Here is a 16605-nt window from a genome sequence, read left to right on the forward strand (position 1 = left end):
TGCAGAATTAGGCAGAGGGACAGCAACATTTACTTGACGTGTGTGAAGTGTGTTTTTTTTTTATTTGGTCTGGTGTGCACTGATAAAAGCCATTATTCAAAGTTTCAAGGCTAAGTTGCCAGTGGGAGAGGCAGCAGGCCATCACTTTGATCTTCTTAGAGCCACTGAGCACAGCAAGGACTGTAGGAAAATGTACAGGTGTCCTCACAAAATGCTGTGGAAGAGGGACTTTATTTTACATATAAATTAAGAGCCTAAGATATCATGAGATATTGTAGGCATCAGCACATAACTTTTAACGCTGTATCATTTTTACTTTTACTTCAACATCTTTTAGGCCAAGGACCTCTTAGCTAAAAGTAATAGAACATAATATATTGGATAAAATTGAGTTGCACATAAAACTTGGCCTACAATAACATGTAGGGTGGCCTTAAGCATTTACACATATGCTTTTATGGTACATACAATAGTAAGGTATTAAAATAATTAATTTTAAACTATTAATATATTTATACATGTTAAATGTATTTAAATGTATAAATGTTTAACATACATTTAGCATAGTGAATCCTTAAAGCGCCCATATTATACTCATTTTCAGGTTCATAATTGTATTTTAAGGTTGTACCAGAATAGGTTTAGGCTACATGGTTTAATTTTCAAAAAACACCATATTTTTGTTGTACTGCACAGCTCTCTCTCACTGCTGTAGATCCTCTTTTCACCTGGTTTCTGTTTTAGCTACAGAGTGAGAGCTCTTTTCTTCTTCTTCTGTACTATCTTTGATTGCACTTGCAGATGCTCAGTAGCTCAGATGTAGATCATGTCAGCTAGCTAGCTCCATAGACAGTAAAAGACAGGCTGTTTCTCCAACTTCAGTCAGTTACAAGGCAGGATTAGCTGGGAGACTTCTAAATGAGGGTGCACATGTAAGTAGTTATTTTGTAGATTATGGTGAACTTGTATGTGTTGTAGCAGTGCTTTGCTATTGAGAACGAGGTACCATGCTAGTGTTAGCATTAGCGTTAGCATGCTAACGCTACGAGCTAACGGTTGCGGTTAGCCAGCTCGTTTCGGATTGTGACGTCACAGTCCAAGCCGATTTTGAACAGCTCACCAGGAGACTGAAGGCAGGACACATTCAGAAACCGTATCTCACTCAAAACAGCATGGATGGATTTTTTTCAAAGTTTGTATGTGTGTGGAAGCACCAGAGACACAAAAGAACACCCCAAATTCCAGAAAAAGTGTTTTTTTCATAATATGGGCACTTTAAGCTTGTGTAACTCTATCTGTTGATGGCTACCTTATTGTCTTGTTTTTTTTATAATCAATGTTGTTTCCTAACCATTTTTGTATTTCCTGTCTGGCATTTTCAGATATAAGCTGTATTACCTTTTTCCAGGAGCAACAACTAAAAACCTCACAATGAGTAAAAGAAACAGAAAAGGTCAAAGGGACACAGAAGGCTACTTGCCTTGGTTGCACAGAGAACCAGAGAAGCCAGACAGGCACTCACAGTGGCCCGTGACATGATGGCACGGCCCAGTGCTGTGCACACACTGCGGACACGACTGGCTGCAGCGATGCCCATAGAACCCCGGAGAGCAGACTGCAGCCGGCAGAGCATGGCAGGAGAGGAGAGGGAATCAGTCGACAACATTGGATGAAACAAGAGGTATATAATAATGAAACGGGGCATGACAACAGTGATCAAGGGAGTACAGAAAAATCAAGGCCGGAAGAATTAAAGCAGAAAAGACGAGGAGAGACAGCAAAGGGAGGTAAAAAGCAGAAAAGTCAGTCTATATTATAATCACTCCCATTTTATCTGCTGCCAGACATGGAGCAGTAAAATAGTTAAGAGAATTATGAAGTCTGTTTTATGTAAAGTTTTGATGATCTATAAATGTCAGGAAACATACAACTGTGTGTTAATAATGCTGATTTTATTGAAAGATTGTGCACCATTAAGATCTATTCAAAAGGTAATTATACTTGTATACAAAGAGCATTAACAGTGCAACCATGATAAGAGACTGCAATTTATATAAAATTATATTTTCATTTCAGTATAGCGAGAACCTTAAAAAGCCATGTTATGCTCCTATTATTAAAGCAGGTGATTTGGGTTGGATTCCTACTCCAATAATCACCAGTCTCAGGAGACAATCAGGTATTTCAAAAATAAGAAACATTTTAGGAATTGACAAAAACAGCCTTGGTTGTCATTTGACAACCATGCAATGTTAAATTTACCCCATGGTTTTTGATTAGATTTAAAGCACACCTTTATCAGCCTCTGGAGACATACGTAATCCTCCAATTAAAGTTTCAACAGAAATAAACAGCAAAATTGCAGTTATGAAGTTTTCACCTGATAAGAACATTATCTGTGTAAACATTTAATTTGGAGTAATAAAACACACACACACACACACACACACACACAAACAGAGTCATTTTGCTCAGTGCTAAAATGCGTTGGGCCTACTCAACTCTGCTCACAGTTCGTCCCAATGAAGCCTGTTCGACAAGCACACTGTCTCGGTCTTACATTCCAGTCAAATTGATGTTTACATGTTTGTGACTGTGAATCTCACTCCCAATCAGTGAGCTCATCACTTGAGAGCGGCCCCAGACAAACCCCATTCAGAAACCAGAGCTAGCACTCCCAGTGAGCATGCCCTCTGATGAGCCTTGGGCAAGGACTGTGAGTCTCCCACTGTGAGTTGGTTGTTGAGGACAGGGCAGGGGGATGATGAGGAGCATGTATGGGGTGTGTGTGTGTGTGTGTGTGTGTGTGTGTGTGTGTGTGTGTGTGTGTGTGTGTGTGTGTGTGTGTGTGTGTATTGCTGTTGGGGTAAAGACACTGTGATTAAGTGATAGCAGTGATGAAGGGTTTACACTCAAGCAGTTATGACCGACAACTAAGTGCTTCTCCTTAGCAAGCTAACCCTTCAACAATTCTGCAAAGATCAAAGCAAGGTCAATACTATGATGGAGTTTGTTAAGGCACTCTAAGGCTTGTGCCGTTATCACTTAAAGTGCTCATATTATGCTCATTTTCAGGTTCATAATTGTATTTAGAGGTTATGTCAGAATAGGTTTACATGGTTTAATTTTCAAAAAAACATATTTTTGTTGTACTGCACATTGCTGCAGCTCCTGTATGCTCCTGTGTGTTGAGCTCTCTGTTTTAGCTACAGAGTGAGGCATCACACTTCTATTCCATCTTTGTTGGGAGTCGCACATGAGCAGTAGCTAGGTAAGCACTACCTAGTCAGAAGCAGAGCATGAGGGCGTGCCACGCTAGCAGCTAGGCGAGCATTACAACGTGTGTTACAAAGTGACGCACGGTCGTCTCTGAAGTAAAGGCTGGACTACAATAGAGCTGTTTGGAGCAGTTTGTGAACAGTGTTTTCTGATGGAGATGGTAAGTCCCTTTGGGGTGGACTTTGGGTTTTTTGCACTTTGTAAACCTATAACGTGCACAAAAAAGATATATAACACAATAAAGGAAAGGGAAAAAGCCAAAAAGCATAATATGAGCACTTTAAGGTTTGGATAAAGAGAGGTTGCTTGGAAAAAGAGAAGGAGGCTCACTTCTTTTGCAGGACGTCCCTCTGTATCCTGGTGCACACACACAAGTACCGTCCTCTGGAGAGCAGGATCCTCCGTTCTGACAGGAACAGCTGACTGAACAGTTGGGTCCCCAGAAGCCTTGTGGGCACACATTATCACAGTGGATTCCTGCAGGAACATTACACGAATATTCAGCGAATGCACACGACGGAGGCAAAGACTGGTATGCTGAAATATTCTAAATAGCCTGCCATCTGTAAAAACATACTATCAAAGGACAGCATCACAATGCCTGATCACAGTGTATGTGTGGAGGGTTATTCACCCAGCGTGGATCCTCAATTGATTTCAGTCCTGAATGAAGAAGCTGCCATTTGGAGTGTGTGTTTTTTTTAGTTCAGCCAATCCTTTCAGACTCTGTTTCTCCTTTCAAAATGTATTTTATTTTTGATCTGACTGGGGCTCCTTGCCAGTGCACCGTGTTGATTAACAAGGTTGGAGGTCTCGAGAGAGGCCCAGCTTGTCTCCCATTCTCTTTCAGCAGAGCCGGGGTAGTGTACAGAGCCGAAGGAAAGTACTAAGGCTACAAGAGCGCAGTCTGGAAGTGTCACTGTGTGTTTGACGCAGCTCCAACCAACAAATACAAAACACTGCATCCATACAGTATTCTTACTGTGCACATGGATGCATTAACTCATCAGTCGAAGCAGCCTGCTTTCTCTCACTCACACCCATGGGTTAAAAAAAACTAAATGTATTGTACATACAGACAGGCTCATAAAATAAAATGTATCGCTGCAAACACTCAGGCACATATGCACACTAAGAGTCACATACTGTACTTACACACACACACACACACACACACACACACACACACACACACACGCATACACACACACGCATACACACACACACACACACACATACAAACTGCAACCTTTCAAGCAGCCCTCAGTTCGAAGCCTCATTTGAAATTTTCTTTGAGTGAGAATATCTGAGAATGGTGTGGCCATTAAAGCAGCATTAGTGCAGTACCTTTGAATTAAACCTGGGCTAAACTCTTGGGACTAATGTTATACAGTAACCAGGGCACCTTAGGGCTGTAACAGAGGAGTAAAGGAGAGGAAATGTTAGTGCTGATGAGGAGGGGGCATGGTAGCAGTGATTTAGTTGGAGGCCTAGCCATGGACATCAAAAGGGGGGCAAGGCTTGTGCAAGTGTGTTTGAGGTTCTGCTAGGCCAGGCAGAAAAAACTCACTGCTTTTACTGTCAGAAAATGAATGAGGACAGAGCATCACACTTCAGTCTAATGGTGACAAACAGGGGCTTTGGATGCCTAGTGAGGAAGAAGAAGAAAGAGTGAGAGAAGGCAGAACTGAAGTGTCTTCAAAGGAGCCTTTTCGCTGAGAAGTGCCAGAGGTCTCACTATCCAATTTGTACAGAGTGAGCAGAGAATAGCAAACCTCTCTCTCCCTCTTTACGTCTCTCTCTCAGTGCGTGTAAACACACACTCACATTACCTGCTCTATGACATGGAATCTCTTCAGAAATGAAAGGTGAAGTCATATTTAACTAGCATGAAGCCCCTGCATCAAGTGTCTGGACACAGCACTCTTTTTACATCTTTGTAGGCTGATGTCAGGCTTACGACAGCTCAGCAACAACTGTGTGGGTCACAGACGACTTACACGCACACACTCCTAGAGTCAAGCTTCTTGACAGTTTATGCAAAGCCCATAATAAAACAAACAGCAAGTTGACAGCAAAGTAGGATGCCATACCGTCTCTGGAGTTAGCATGCTCAGTGATATGACAGTGTTTACGTAGTGTTTTTAAAGAAAATAGCTCCAGTGTTTCTGTAAATAGCCATTTTATTCCATCCCCGACTCAGTCCTGTGACAAAACCCACATCTTCCTCTCTCTAGGAGCTCCTACATTCAGAGAGCCCACTTTCAAGCCTCTATGATTCGAGTGTGTATGTGTGTGTTTGTCCGGCCCGATGGGCTCCACGCTGCCCCCAGCCCTGCACCCTGGTGACTCAATTAAGGCTGACAGATGGTCCCGACCTGCGCAGGATTCAGAGCATGAGAGGCCCGTTTTACTGGCTCCGTTCTTGCAGATAATAAAACCCACATTGTTTCCCAGAATAAATGCCCTAAGCTCAGGAGGCTGAATGGAGTGGGCTGCTGAGAGCTCACAGGCTTGACCTTTCCTGCTGAATCTATTCCCTCCCTGACTGCACCTCTCCACCCAGGCTCAGAGACCAGGTCCTCAGCTAGCCCCCTGCATTTGACATTCAGATGCGACGCTTCAGTTTTGAGTATAATGAACCTCACCCTTGCTGTGACATTCACACTTTCCAACCTCCACCTCTTTCCCTGTGAGCAAACGTTTGAAATGACAAGAAACAAAAAGCAGACATGTGTTCACGTAAAACACACGTAAGAATTTATGTATAAAGGGAATCACAGTTCAAATGGAGAGATATGACTACTAAGAGAGAGTGAATCCTCCGATTAATAAATATGGCAGTTGGTTTAGTCAGATTTTACAACCTGGAACTTTAAATAATTAACAGAACCAAAAATTAAAAATATCAGAGGCCGTGTTTAAAAAAACTTGTGTTTACAACTCATGAGAGCATTCTGAGCCAATGATTTGATTCTGTCTCCAAATATTTATCTAGTGAGTCATTTTAGACGTGTATAACTGGATTCACTATCAGCATGATTGCATACCAGCATACAGTGTGTTAGCTGAGAGAATTAATTTAGAGCTCAATTCTCAACATTTCTCATTCATATACCCCGCTGGCTCAGTGGCAAAACAAATTAAACATTTAATTAACAAAACAATGCTTAGACATTCTGTAAACATACTGTAAAACAAAAAAACATGTTCTTGTTTTGGTAAATAAGTAGTCTGACTAGAATCTGATGTCTTTGATTTGATGATGAGGATAAATAAATACAGTTTAGAGGTTTTATGTCCCTTATGTCAACCTTTTCTGAAAGCAATACTGACCTGTCCAGCCAGGGTAGCAGCGGCAGTAGCCACTCACTGGATCACAGCCATCAGCATGGCTACAGTCACAGCGCTCACGACACTCCAACCCATAGGTCCCATCCTGACAACAAAACAAACTTGCCGTTATGCCTTTAAAACTCTAAACATTGGCAGAATGAGAAGTTGTATGTTGCTCCAAAAGGTTTAATGCCCGCAGGATTTTTTGCAGCGCCCTCTCAGTTAAAAGACAGACTTACAGGGCAGGACTCGGCGCAGTGCTCTCCCCTCCACCCAGGTGAACATGTACAGGTGCCATCTATAGGGTCACATGCAGCTCCATTGGAACATAAGCATGTCTGATTACAGCCCAGACCCCACTGACCGCTGGAACAGAGCATGGAGCAGTCCACACCATGCCAGCCTGGGGTAAGAGAGACACAGCCAACTGTTCATTTTTATATAAACCAAGTATTGTGGATACAGCAACATTGTATTACAGTTATAATTTCACACAAAATAATAGTATAGTACAATGGTCCCAAAGCCGGGGTTCAAACCCTCAAGATAAATCTGAGGGATTTAAGGGATATCATTCAAGGAATATTAAAGACAAAAATGTATTCTGTTATGCAAAAATATATTTGTATCCATGCATCATTCTAGGGACAGCATTGTCTCTTGGTCAGTTGGTCGGGCCACCACTTTGGCCTAGACTGAAATAACTTAACAACTACCTGATGGATTAAGATGACATTTTGTACAGACATTCACGTTCTCAAGAGGATGAATCCTATGGACTTTTACGATCCAATTTCCTTTCTTGTAGTGCCCCCAGCAGGTCAGTTTTCACATATGAAATAGCTCAACATGCTCACTAGATGGATTGGCACCAAATGTCCTCTTGGTAAATCATTTATTATATCGCTAAATCGCTAATATGATGTATTATTAATTTAAAAGATAACTGAACATAGCAAGCAGAGAATAAATGAAGTGCAGGGGTCATCTGGTAGTTGTGTTAAATACAGTATGTATGCGTAAAAAACAACCTAGTTTATGTTTTTAGTCTTACATTCTCAAGCACAGAATGCAAGAGGACTCAGACCACAAGTACAGTTGCACATGTCCAAGTGCTGTTCATCCATGTAAGATGTATCCGTGGATACAGCATACAGTACAGTCTGTGTAGCATATCTTATAAAGCTCAGGAGTTGCTCTGAACCTTTTACTATGAGTCAATTTACCTTCCCTGCAGATGCAGGAGCCGTCGACTGGAGAGCAGGATGCGTGATTATGGCAGGAGCAGGTGGACATGCAGCTTCGTCCATATAGACCAGGAGGACACACTGTAGCACAGTCCTCACCCTGAAATAAGAAATAAGAAAGACATAAGGCAAAGCCATGAGGCAAAGAATAATCATGGCAATAAGTGCTGACTTTGGCAGACCAAAGATTATATAGAAATAATATAGTCTGAATAGACAGAGACAGAAAGACAGGGAAGGTTCACTGCACTTCTCCATAGCTTACTGAACTGTTTATTTACACCAGTCATACTGTATCGGTATACAGAATGAGAAGCAAAGCAACCGTAAAACTGAATGGATTTATGATCTTAACTAAAGTTCAAGAGGAAGGACCCCCCAAAGCTATCGCCTCTCACCTTCCAATTATGCACTCCATATATTCTGACAGCACCTACTTCCAGCAACGCTTCAATTTTTGCAACCATGCTCCACCCCATCTCTTCACTTCTCTCTCCATCTCTCCCTCCCTTTAGGTTGGTCTCATGGGGGGGATCTCCACTTTCATCAGTGGAGAGACTGGCAGGACTCCAAAGCCAGAGAATCCAGACTCTTCCCGTTTTCAACCAAGCTACAAAATCTGTAATACCAAATCTGACCTTAAAGTGATGGTTCGGAGTAATTCACCCTAGGGTCCTTTGCACCATGACCTCGAGCCAAACACCCCCCCTGAAGCTTTTTTCACCTGGGTCTAACATTGGGAGAGTTAGCGTAGAGTAGCGTTATCAGCTGAATAGCTTAGCGCAGGGGCTAATGGACCCACGTTTGTATCTCGTAAGTTACCCCACTAATAATGCCCGAAATGATACCAAATGTCTACAAGTAGTACAAATAGGTTATGCTCTCATAAAACGATGGATTGGAAAGTTTGTAAGTACACCAGAAGTGTATGTAAATAACACTTGCCTGCTGGCTTCTGCTCTCTGCTGTTGTTGTTGCTGCTGTAAAGCGCGGTGCTTAGGGCTATTCGAAAGAGATGCAACAAAAATATTTTTAATTTAACTTTTTGTTAGTGCTGTAGTATAACTAGCAGGAGACAAGTTATAATTGAGGTAAGTTTGGAGACATTACCTTATTTAATCATTAAATTAATAAATATTTTTGTTGTATCTCTTTTCGGTAGTAATTTGTAGAGCGCCCTAAGCACTCGTCTAACTGCAGGTAGCAGCAGCACGAGAGCTGAAGAGAGCAGGCAAGTGTTCATAAACTTCTGGTGTACTTACAAACTTTCCAATCCATCGTTTTATGAGAGCATAACCTATTTTTACTACTTGTAGACGTTTGGTATAATTTCGGGCATTATTAGTGGGGTAACTTACAAGATACAAACGTGGGTCCATTAGCCCCTGCGCTAAGCTATTCAGCTGATAACGCTACTCTAGCTAACTCTTCCAATGTTAGACCCAGGTGAAAAAAGCTTCTGGGGGGGTGTTTGGCTCGAGGTCATGGTGCAAAGGACCCTAGGGTGAATTACTCCGAACCATCACTTTAAGTCCAACTAGCTTTGGTTCATTAATACAACCATTTTTGTTCTAAAGTAACTAAAGATATGATTATTGCTTGGTAAATTGTCTGTTAGAAGATGCATCAATAATGCTGTACACTGCTGCAGGGATTTTGTAGACACACGTGAGTAGGACCATCACATTTTAGGGCGAAGTGATGCAGTGCTCAAGACCAGATTTCAATCCCCCATTTGGTCCCTACATCCCGAAGAACACAACTGACAGTGTTTGAGGATCATTTCCTTGTCCCCTAATTAGCGACTCCTACTGGTTGGTTGAGGCGCCTGCACAAAAAGGGGTTAGAATCAGAGAAGAATATTTTAAACCTCACTTTGCCAAAGCAGCTTGCGACACCATGTGCATCAGAGGAAGCACATGGTTGTCTACACCTGCCTCAGGCCAACAGTGGGAGTTAGCAGTACTAAGAATGATAATATGATGAAACCAAACTGGGGAGAAGCAAAAACAAATGCATAAACTATATGGTGAACTGGTTGGACAGGGGAACAGCAGGATCCCAGAGACTGCAGCTGACGAATTTACTATTAAGAAGCACACCAAAGGGAGATTGGCAGCCATGCTGGCGCAGCCTTTGAGTCCCTTACTATTGCATTAGAGTGAACTATTTGGTAAAGGACATGCAGCACTTCTTCCCTGTCCTCTACAGCCTGCTGTCATTAGAATTTCTCTGCTTTGAAGGCTGAGCACAACCCACCTACACTAGTCTCGTCCCTCCCTAAGCTGGAGATCACAGCCAGTCTATGGATTCCCACACCCTGCCTTGAGTGACAGGTGACACAATGATTTAGAGTTCCAATTAGTGGCCCAGAGGAGTCCTGAGTGGCTCTTGCTTCACTAACCAGAGCACTGGGGGACTGCTGGCTGCTCACTGCTCTCATTATCATTTTGAACTCAGTTTAAACAAAAGGCAGGATGAGATGTGCCAGTGGACGCCAGGGGCAGAACACACATCTTAAAACATCTCTCCTCCGCGTACACCACATATAAGTGTCAGTCTGTGAATGAAATTTTTATCAATCTGTTGCAATAACCTTTGTTCTGCGGAAAATGACAGCTTCAAGACTGCTAACAATAGCAGTTCAGTTACAGTCGTTAAATGTGGAGAGAAGTTCGTCCAGCCAGTGGGGGCTGGATGGGTGGGAGGGGTGCAGCCTGTCTTCAGAGCACAGGCAATTTACTGGTGACTGGACTCATGGATAAAACGTCATGCAGCCACAAATGACCACATGGATTTTGCTGCATCCTTGGCTGCATCCGATTCCACTTGGTTTCACCCTCATGGCACAGAGACCAATGGTTGGTCTGCTCTTAAGAGGGGAAAGGCAGCTCTCTCATTAGTTGACAGATTCATATTACTTCTGAGCTGCGAAGGATAGAAGTCTGTATGTGGAGAATCATTATTAATACACGGGCTGTCAGTCCATCGCACGAGAGCAGCAGGACCTTACATAACTACATAGCCAATGGAGGCTGCAACCAGACCTGAGCTGCTGAGAGGCAGCCAGGTCGTCCTTGGCCAAGGCACTAAATTCAAACCTATTAGTATCTTAATGTAATTGGAGAGCACTTTTTCCAGAAAGCCTCTCGCTGACACAACATTGATCAGCCTCGTACCCATTGAGACTAGATGCAAATGGCACCACTAATTACCAATCAGTCTCACTCCTTAACAGTCCATCTAACTGCTGGATGAGTGACTGCAGTTTAAAATTCATGCAGCAGAAAAAAGACAGAAAATGAACCTCTGAACCTTTTGATGAGCCTAGAAAGCACTGAGAGATAGGAAAATGATTTGTTTTCACCACCCACAAAAGGCAGACTGGAATACATTACTAATGCATTCATATTTCAGATACAACGGTATCAACATAATCTGTAGAAACTGTAGACATACTCTTAGGACATTTTTTTACTGTGAGTACATGCTGCAGATTGCAAGGGACGTCTGAATAGGTAACATGTAATCACTTTGTCCCAGTCAAAAAGAGCATGTCCAATTACTAGAGCTAAATCAAGCATGCAGGAGCTCAGTCTGCTCCAACACTTTGCTTTAGTTCCCACAAAGATACAGCAAGGAGACTTAGTCCTATCGGCTGTCCCCTGAGGAAGTGACTTCACCAGCAATCATAACTGCAACACCATCATCAATAACATTTTAAAAGCCCCACTGTGTGATAATGATGCATGTGCCATGCATGTGACAGTTACACACTCGCAGGTAAAGGCAAGAATCACAGCTCTAACTTTCTAAAAAAGCCTCAGTGTTGTTTGCAAAGCAACAGCTTTTTGTTATAAAAAACTACCCTGTGTACTCGCCCTCTCCCTCTCCCTACAACACACACACCAAACACACCAATCCTCTCTATGAGCTGTCTGTTCCCTTCTGACTGCCTCCTTTTCTATCCAGCTCCTGCCCTCTAGGTCTGTTTAATGGATCTGGCAGCCCTTCCCAGCAGCCACCAAAGAGAACAGGTGGAGCAAATTAAGACACAGTCTGCGGCCCCGCTCGGTAGCTCAATTCACCACAGTGGCCCGCTGTAAGACACAGGCAATTTCCACTGAAATGTAATGTTGGCAGAAATGTACCCTCTCAGGCTCTGTTGCTCTGTAACTTCAGATTGCAAGACAAGAAATACAATGGGAAAACTGATTGAAGTAAGCCACCTAATTTGACAGTTGCAAAAGGGACATTGTGGCTGCACAAAAACTGCTAAAATGGAAACTTATATAGGTCAAAGTTTCAATTTTCTTCCAATTGATCTTACCAGAATATAGATCTTCTCACTCTCTATTGTCTCTCTGATGCCACAAGCTAAGATGTATCAACCGTATTTGTAAAATACACACGACTGATTATTAATGTCTGCAAACGGCTGGACCAGAGAATTAATCATTTAGCAAGGAATTTCTTGTGGTGCAATAGAGCACATCCATAATAAGGCAATAATGAAATGTCTCACCTTGCTTCTGCCTGCCTGTGTACAAAAAGGTTCTAAAGTAATACCTGGACCACTTCCAGAACATTACAACCACAATGACGCAAACATTTTACTATGGCCACAAATAACATGAAATATAAATCAAAGCAACAACCTTCACAAATAAAGAGCTACATTAGATTTAGGCACAATACTGATACCCTTACACAGACCTAATTTTATCATTATTATTTGATGAAACTGATTTTCATTAGTATAAAAAAAAAAAAAAAAAAAAAAAAAAAAAAAAAAAAAAAAAAAAACAAATTTTTTAAAAAAAATTTTAAAAAAAAAAAAAAATTTTTTTTTTTTTCTTAAAAAATTATAAAAATAAAATAAAAAAAAAAAAAAAAAAAAAAAAAAAAAAAAATAAATTTTTTTAAAAAAAAAAAAAAATAATTAATTTTTTAAAATTTTTGTTGTTTATTTTTTTTTATTTTTTTTTTTTTTTTTGTGTGTTTATTGTTCCTCATTTTCCATTTCAGTATGTTTTAATACATTTAAAGCATTCCTATTCTTCTATTCTTTCTTCTTTCCTAACTCTTCTTCCTTCAGTGAAGGTTGGCTCTGTGTCGGTTTGTGTAAAATATTTGAGGTTAGCATTTTGGCATGTTGGATCTCTCTAAAAAGAGATTTAGATATAATAAGACCAAGTAAAGGTCAAATTAAAATTAAATAAATAACAATAAAACATATAACATCTTAAATAACAAAAAAACATGACCATGATAGCAGCCACTGACCAAAGCACAATTACATAGCAGATCTGCTACTCACCATGAACCCAGGGGCACATATACAAGTGCCTGTAACAGGATGGCAGTCAGCTCCGTTGGTGCAGCTACAAGGCAGCATGCATCCCTCTCCGTAGTATCCAGGAGGGCAGGTCTCATTACAGTAAAGCCCTGTCCATCCTGCAGAGCAGGTGCATTCACCAGAAAGCGGGTGGCAGCTACAGCATAATGAGAAAGAAAGATGGGACAACAACAAGAAGACTGAGGCAAAGTTTCAGCTCGGAGAGTATCAACACTTCATTCGTGAGCAGGGTCAAAGTGTGAAGTCTGCGCAATAGCAATTCATCCATCCATGTGTCTACGTGCTTGTCTCAGATAGATGAGGTGTCCTTTTTCTCCTTCTTTCTGTAATGACTTCTATGGTCGGTGCCCAACTCCAGCAGGAATCAGAGCATTAACATTGCATTAACTATGAATGCTGCTGAGAAATTATGAATGAAGCAAAGGTCGCGATTAAAAGCTAACTGGATGACATGGCTAAGAGGTGTCCAGACTTTAGAATGAGTACTGGCTTAGAAGCAGGTTACAGGAGATACAGGTGGCTTCGCTTTAGGGCTTGGTCAGAGGGAAGCTGTGTGCGGCCTTGCGCTGATGTCTCACTAACCTCACGGTGTTGGTGGTATTACAGGGGCAGTACTTGTCACAGATGAGGCCGTAGAGGCCTGGGGGACAGAATCTCTCTTGGCAATTAGGGCCTTTAAATCCTGTTTCACACAGACAGGCTCCGTTGATATGGTGACACTTGGCTCCATTCTGACACTCACACCTCTGGTTACACTGCGGGCCAAAGGTGCCGACAGGACAGTCATCCTGACACCTGGAGGAAAATAACAGTCTTTTAAATTGGTGTCTAAAAAGTACGTTAAAAATATTTGAGTAAAGAGTGGTAACATGAAATTCAAATGTTAAAGCATCTAAGTACACGTGACACATTGAAAACAGAGCTGAACTAATTAGTGGATCGACAAAAAATAAATCAAAAGCAACAGTGATAATACATTTATTGTTTATGTGAAGTTTTGCTAATTTGTTTTAAATATTCATCAGTTAAATTGAATCTTTGGTTTTAACCTTTTGGTTGGACAAAACAAGTACTTTTTTAGTCTGACATCATTTTTCACTATTTTAGGACATTTTATAACCTTAGCAATTAATCAATAAAATTATGTTTATAAGGTGTTATTAACCTTTTCATTCTACCACCACTGCTGTTACTGCTGCACAATCTACAGCCTGCATATTAAAACAACTAAAATGTTAAAATGATAAAAACTAAATATTCATTTTGGATTAATTGTGCCAGCTGAAATTCTCAGTTAGTGTTTTAAAATCTGTTATTGTTTACACTTCGACAATATAGGATGAATAGTAATAACTAACTGTGAGCATTACACACACTTTGGTTTTGTACAATATAAGTTTGTGTAAGTATTTGAAAATAGAAATATAGTTCAAAAATTATATTATTAATAGTCTTTTATAGTAGTTATTAATAGTCTTTTTTATATTTAAAAGTTTAAATAATTACTATATAATGACAATAATGACAGTCCAAGAATGAAATGGCCAAATTTCAACGAGTACATGACAGGGGAGGCCTAAAAGCAGCTCCCTGCTGTCGGCAGTCAAGACTTAGTAATCGTCATTAACCACAGAAATTAGAACTGCTGAAGAGTTGCTCCACATGAAGAACTGAAGTACATCAGAAAATGGATTTTATCTTCACTTAAATATACTGACCTAACTATACAATCTTGGTGGAGTATCAATCTCAAGAGTCTAACAAAGCTATTACAAATAGCTCAATTACATTACAAAATGGGCAAGTTATGTTTCATGTTTAAATTACCCCGGCTTTAGTTTATCAGGGCACAATGGTATTATTAAACTAGACAGGAGTGGGCGGGGGCTAACACAATCTCAGATTATTCCTGGCAGGTTCATTCACCTGCCACTGACAAAATGAATGAGGGCAATTTTGCAAAATAATAAAGGAAAGGAAAGGTCGTGTTGAGGAAGTGTTTCTATCCAAGAGACAATTTCTTTAGTTGAACTAATAAACCCAGTCTGCTCTGGGCTGCTCTGGCAGGCATTGGGAACTAAAAAGATCTGTGGATTTCAATGAGACCTTAATATAAACCCATTACTTATAATTAATGACCAGAATCCAAACAGCATGTAGCCCATACCAAGATCAATGGGCAGGCTGGGAGTGAAGGAGGATGAAGGCTGAAGACATGAAACCTTGCAGGCCAGAATGAAGTACAAGATTAATTAAACATAAACACCCATTTTAAAAGCTTCCAATCCACCTTCAAATGGAGTAATGGGCATTTATAAATGCTTATTTCTCCTGACTGTGAGATTATTCTAGCAGTTCCTTTCTATTTTGAAAGAACAGCCAGGTTTGTGTCTAATTTGGATGTCAACAAAGAGAATAGGTCAATGAGTGACTGTTTAATTTGTAACTGTCTGCATGAAACCATCACTTTGTATTTAATACTAATATCAATAAATCATTATTGCCATTATCTGACCTATTTTTAAAGTAGGAGTACAAAAGTTTGCCCAGAGTACTTCACAAAAGGGCTTTTGTGCATAATAGTTCAGCAGTCTGTCTGCAAGAGGTGTCAGCTGCAAACCTGTTTCCACTAAAGCCAGCTGCACACTGGCACTGCCCCGTGACGTGGTCGCACAGTCCGCCATTACGACAGGAACAGTCTTTGCTGCAGTTGATGCCGTACTTGCCAAGAGAGCACGGCTGGGCACAAACTGAACCCTTTGAAGAAAACCCAGCAAAGAACCAGATGAGATACATCACTTACTACAGTACTTTGTCAGGACTGAAATTGGTTACACTTTTCCTTTCTGTTTCTGGCATGTGCTAGCCTGGGAAAACCCTGATGAACTTCCAGCAAATTTGAGATTTGCTCTCCAAGTCCGTCTGGCCAAGAGCCCATTCAAGCCCATAGACCTCAACAGTCCCACCCACAGCCGATTCCAGAAGTAAGAATACAATACAATTTCTCCATTGACAATTGGAGTATAAGACGTAACCGTCGATGGTAGACTTTTTTTGAAATTGTATTGTATTCTTACTTCCGTAATCGGCTGTGGGCGGGACTGTTGAGGTCTACTTCCAATTTTTCCAAATCGAGGCACCAACTACAACCATTGAGGCGGGCTTTACATGATGACGATAGTGCAGCGATGGCAAGCAGCTTTTTGTTTACATTCAACATGACGGCCACCGAAGCGCAGCAACAGGTTGATGCCGCGGTCGCTGCTACGTCACCTGGATCGTTGGTCTGATTGGTTGAAGGACTATCCAATTGCGCCCAGAGGCATTTGAGCGGCGTCCGTTGGTGACGCCCCTTTGGAAATGGGCTGTGAATGAACCTTCCCC

The 16605-nt window shown here is 41.2% G+C and overlaps 1 protein-coding gene across 5 annotated transcripts in view; it reads right to left on the minus strand.

The window, feature by feature from the left end:
* The window catches only part of megf11 (multiple EGF-like-domains 11), a 74326-nt gene that overhangs the window by 9345 nt on the left and 48376 nt on the right, over positions 1-16605 (minus strand). For 4 of the 5 annotated variants that reach the window (XM_039809894.1, XM_039809893.1, XM_039809896.1 and 1 more), the window contains exons 9-16: positions 15842-15978; positions 13804-14016; positions 13183-13357; positions 7842-7962; positions 6855-7018; positions 6616-6718; positions 3610-3756; positions 1481-1615 (exon numbers count right to left, since the gene is read on the minus strand). In XM_039809894.1, coding sequence (XP_039665828.1) covers positions 1481-1615; positions 3610-3756; positions 6616-6718; positions 6855-7018; positions 7842-7962; positions 13183-13357; positions 13804-14016; positions 15842-15978 — 1195 coding nt within the window. The remainder of the gene's footprint in view (positions 1-1480; positions 1616-3609; positions 3757-6615; positions 6719-6854; positions 7019-7841; positions 7963-13182; positions 13358-13803; positions 14017-15841; positions 15979-16605) is intronic. The other variant, XM_039809895.1, reaches the window with a different exon arrangement.

Source organism: Perca fluviatilis, chromosome 8, assembly GCF_010015445.1.
Source record: "Perca fluviatilis chromosome 8, GENO_Pfluv_1.0, whole genome shotgun sequence".
In the NCBI taxonomy this organism is placed as follows: Eukaryota; Metazoa; Chordata; class Actinopteri; order Perciformes; family Percidae; genus Perca; species Perca fluviatilis.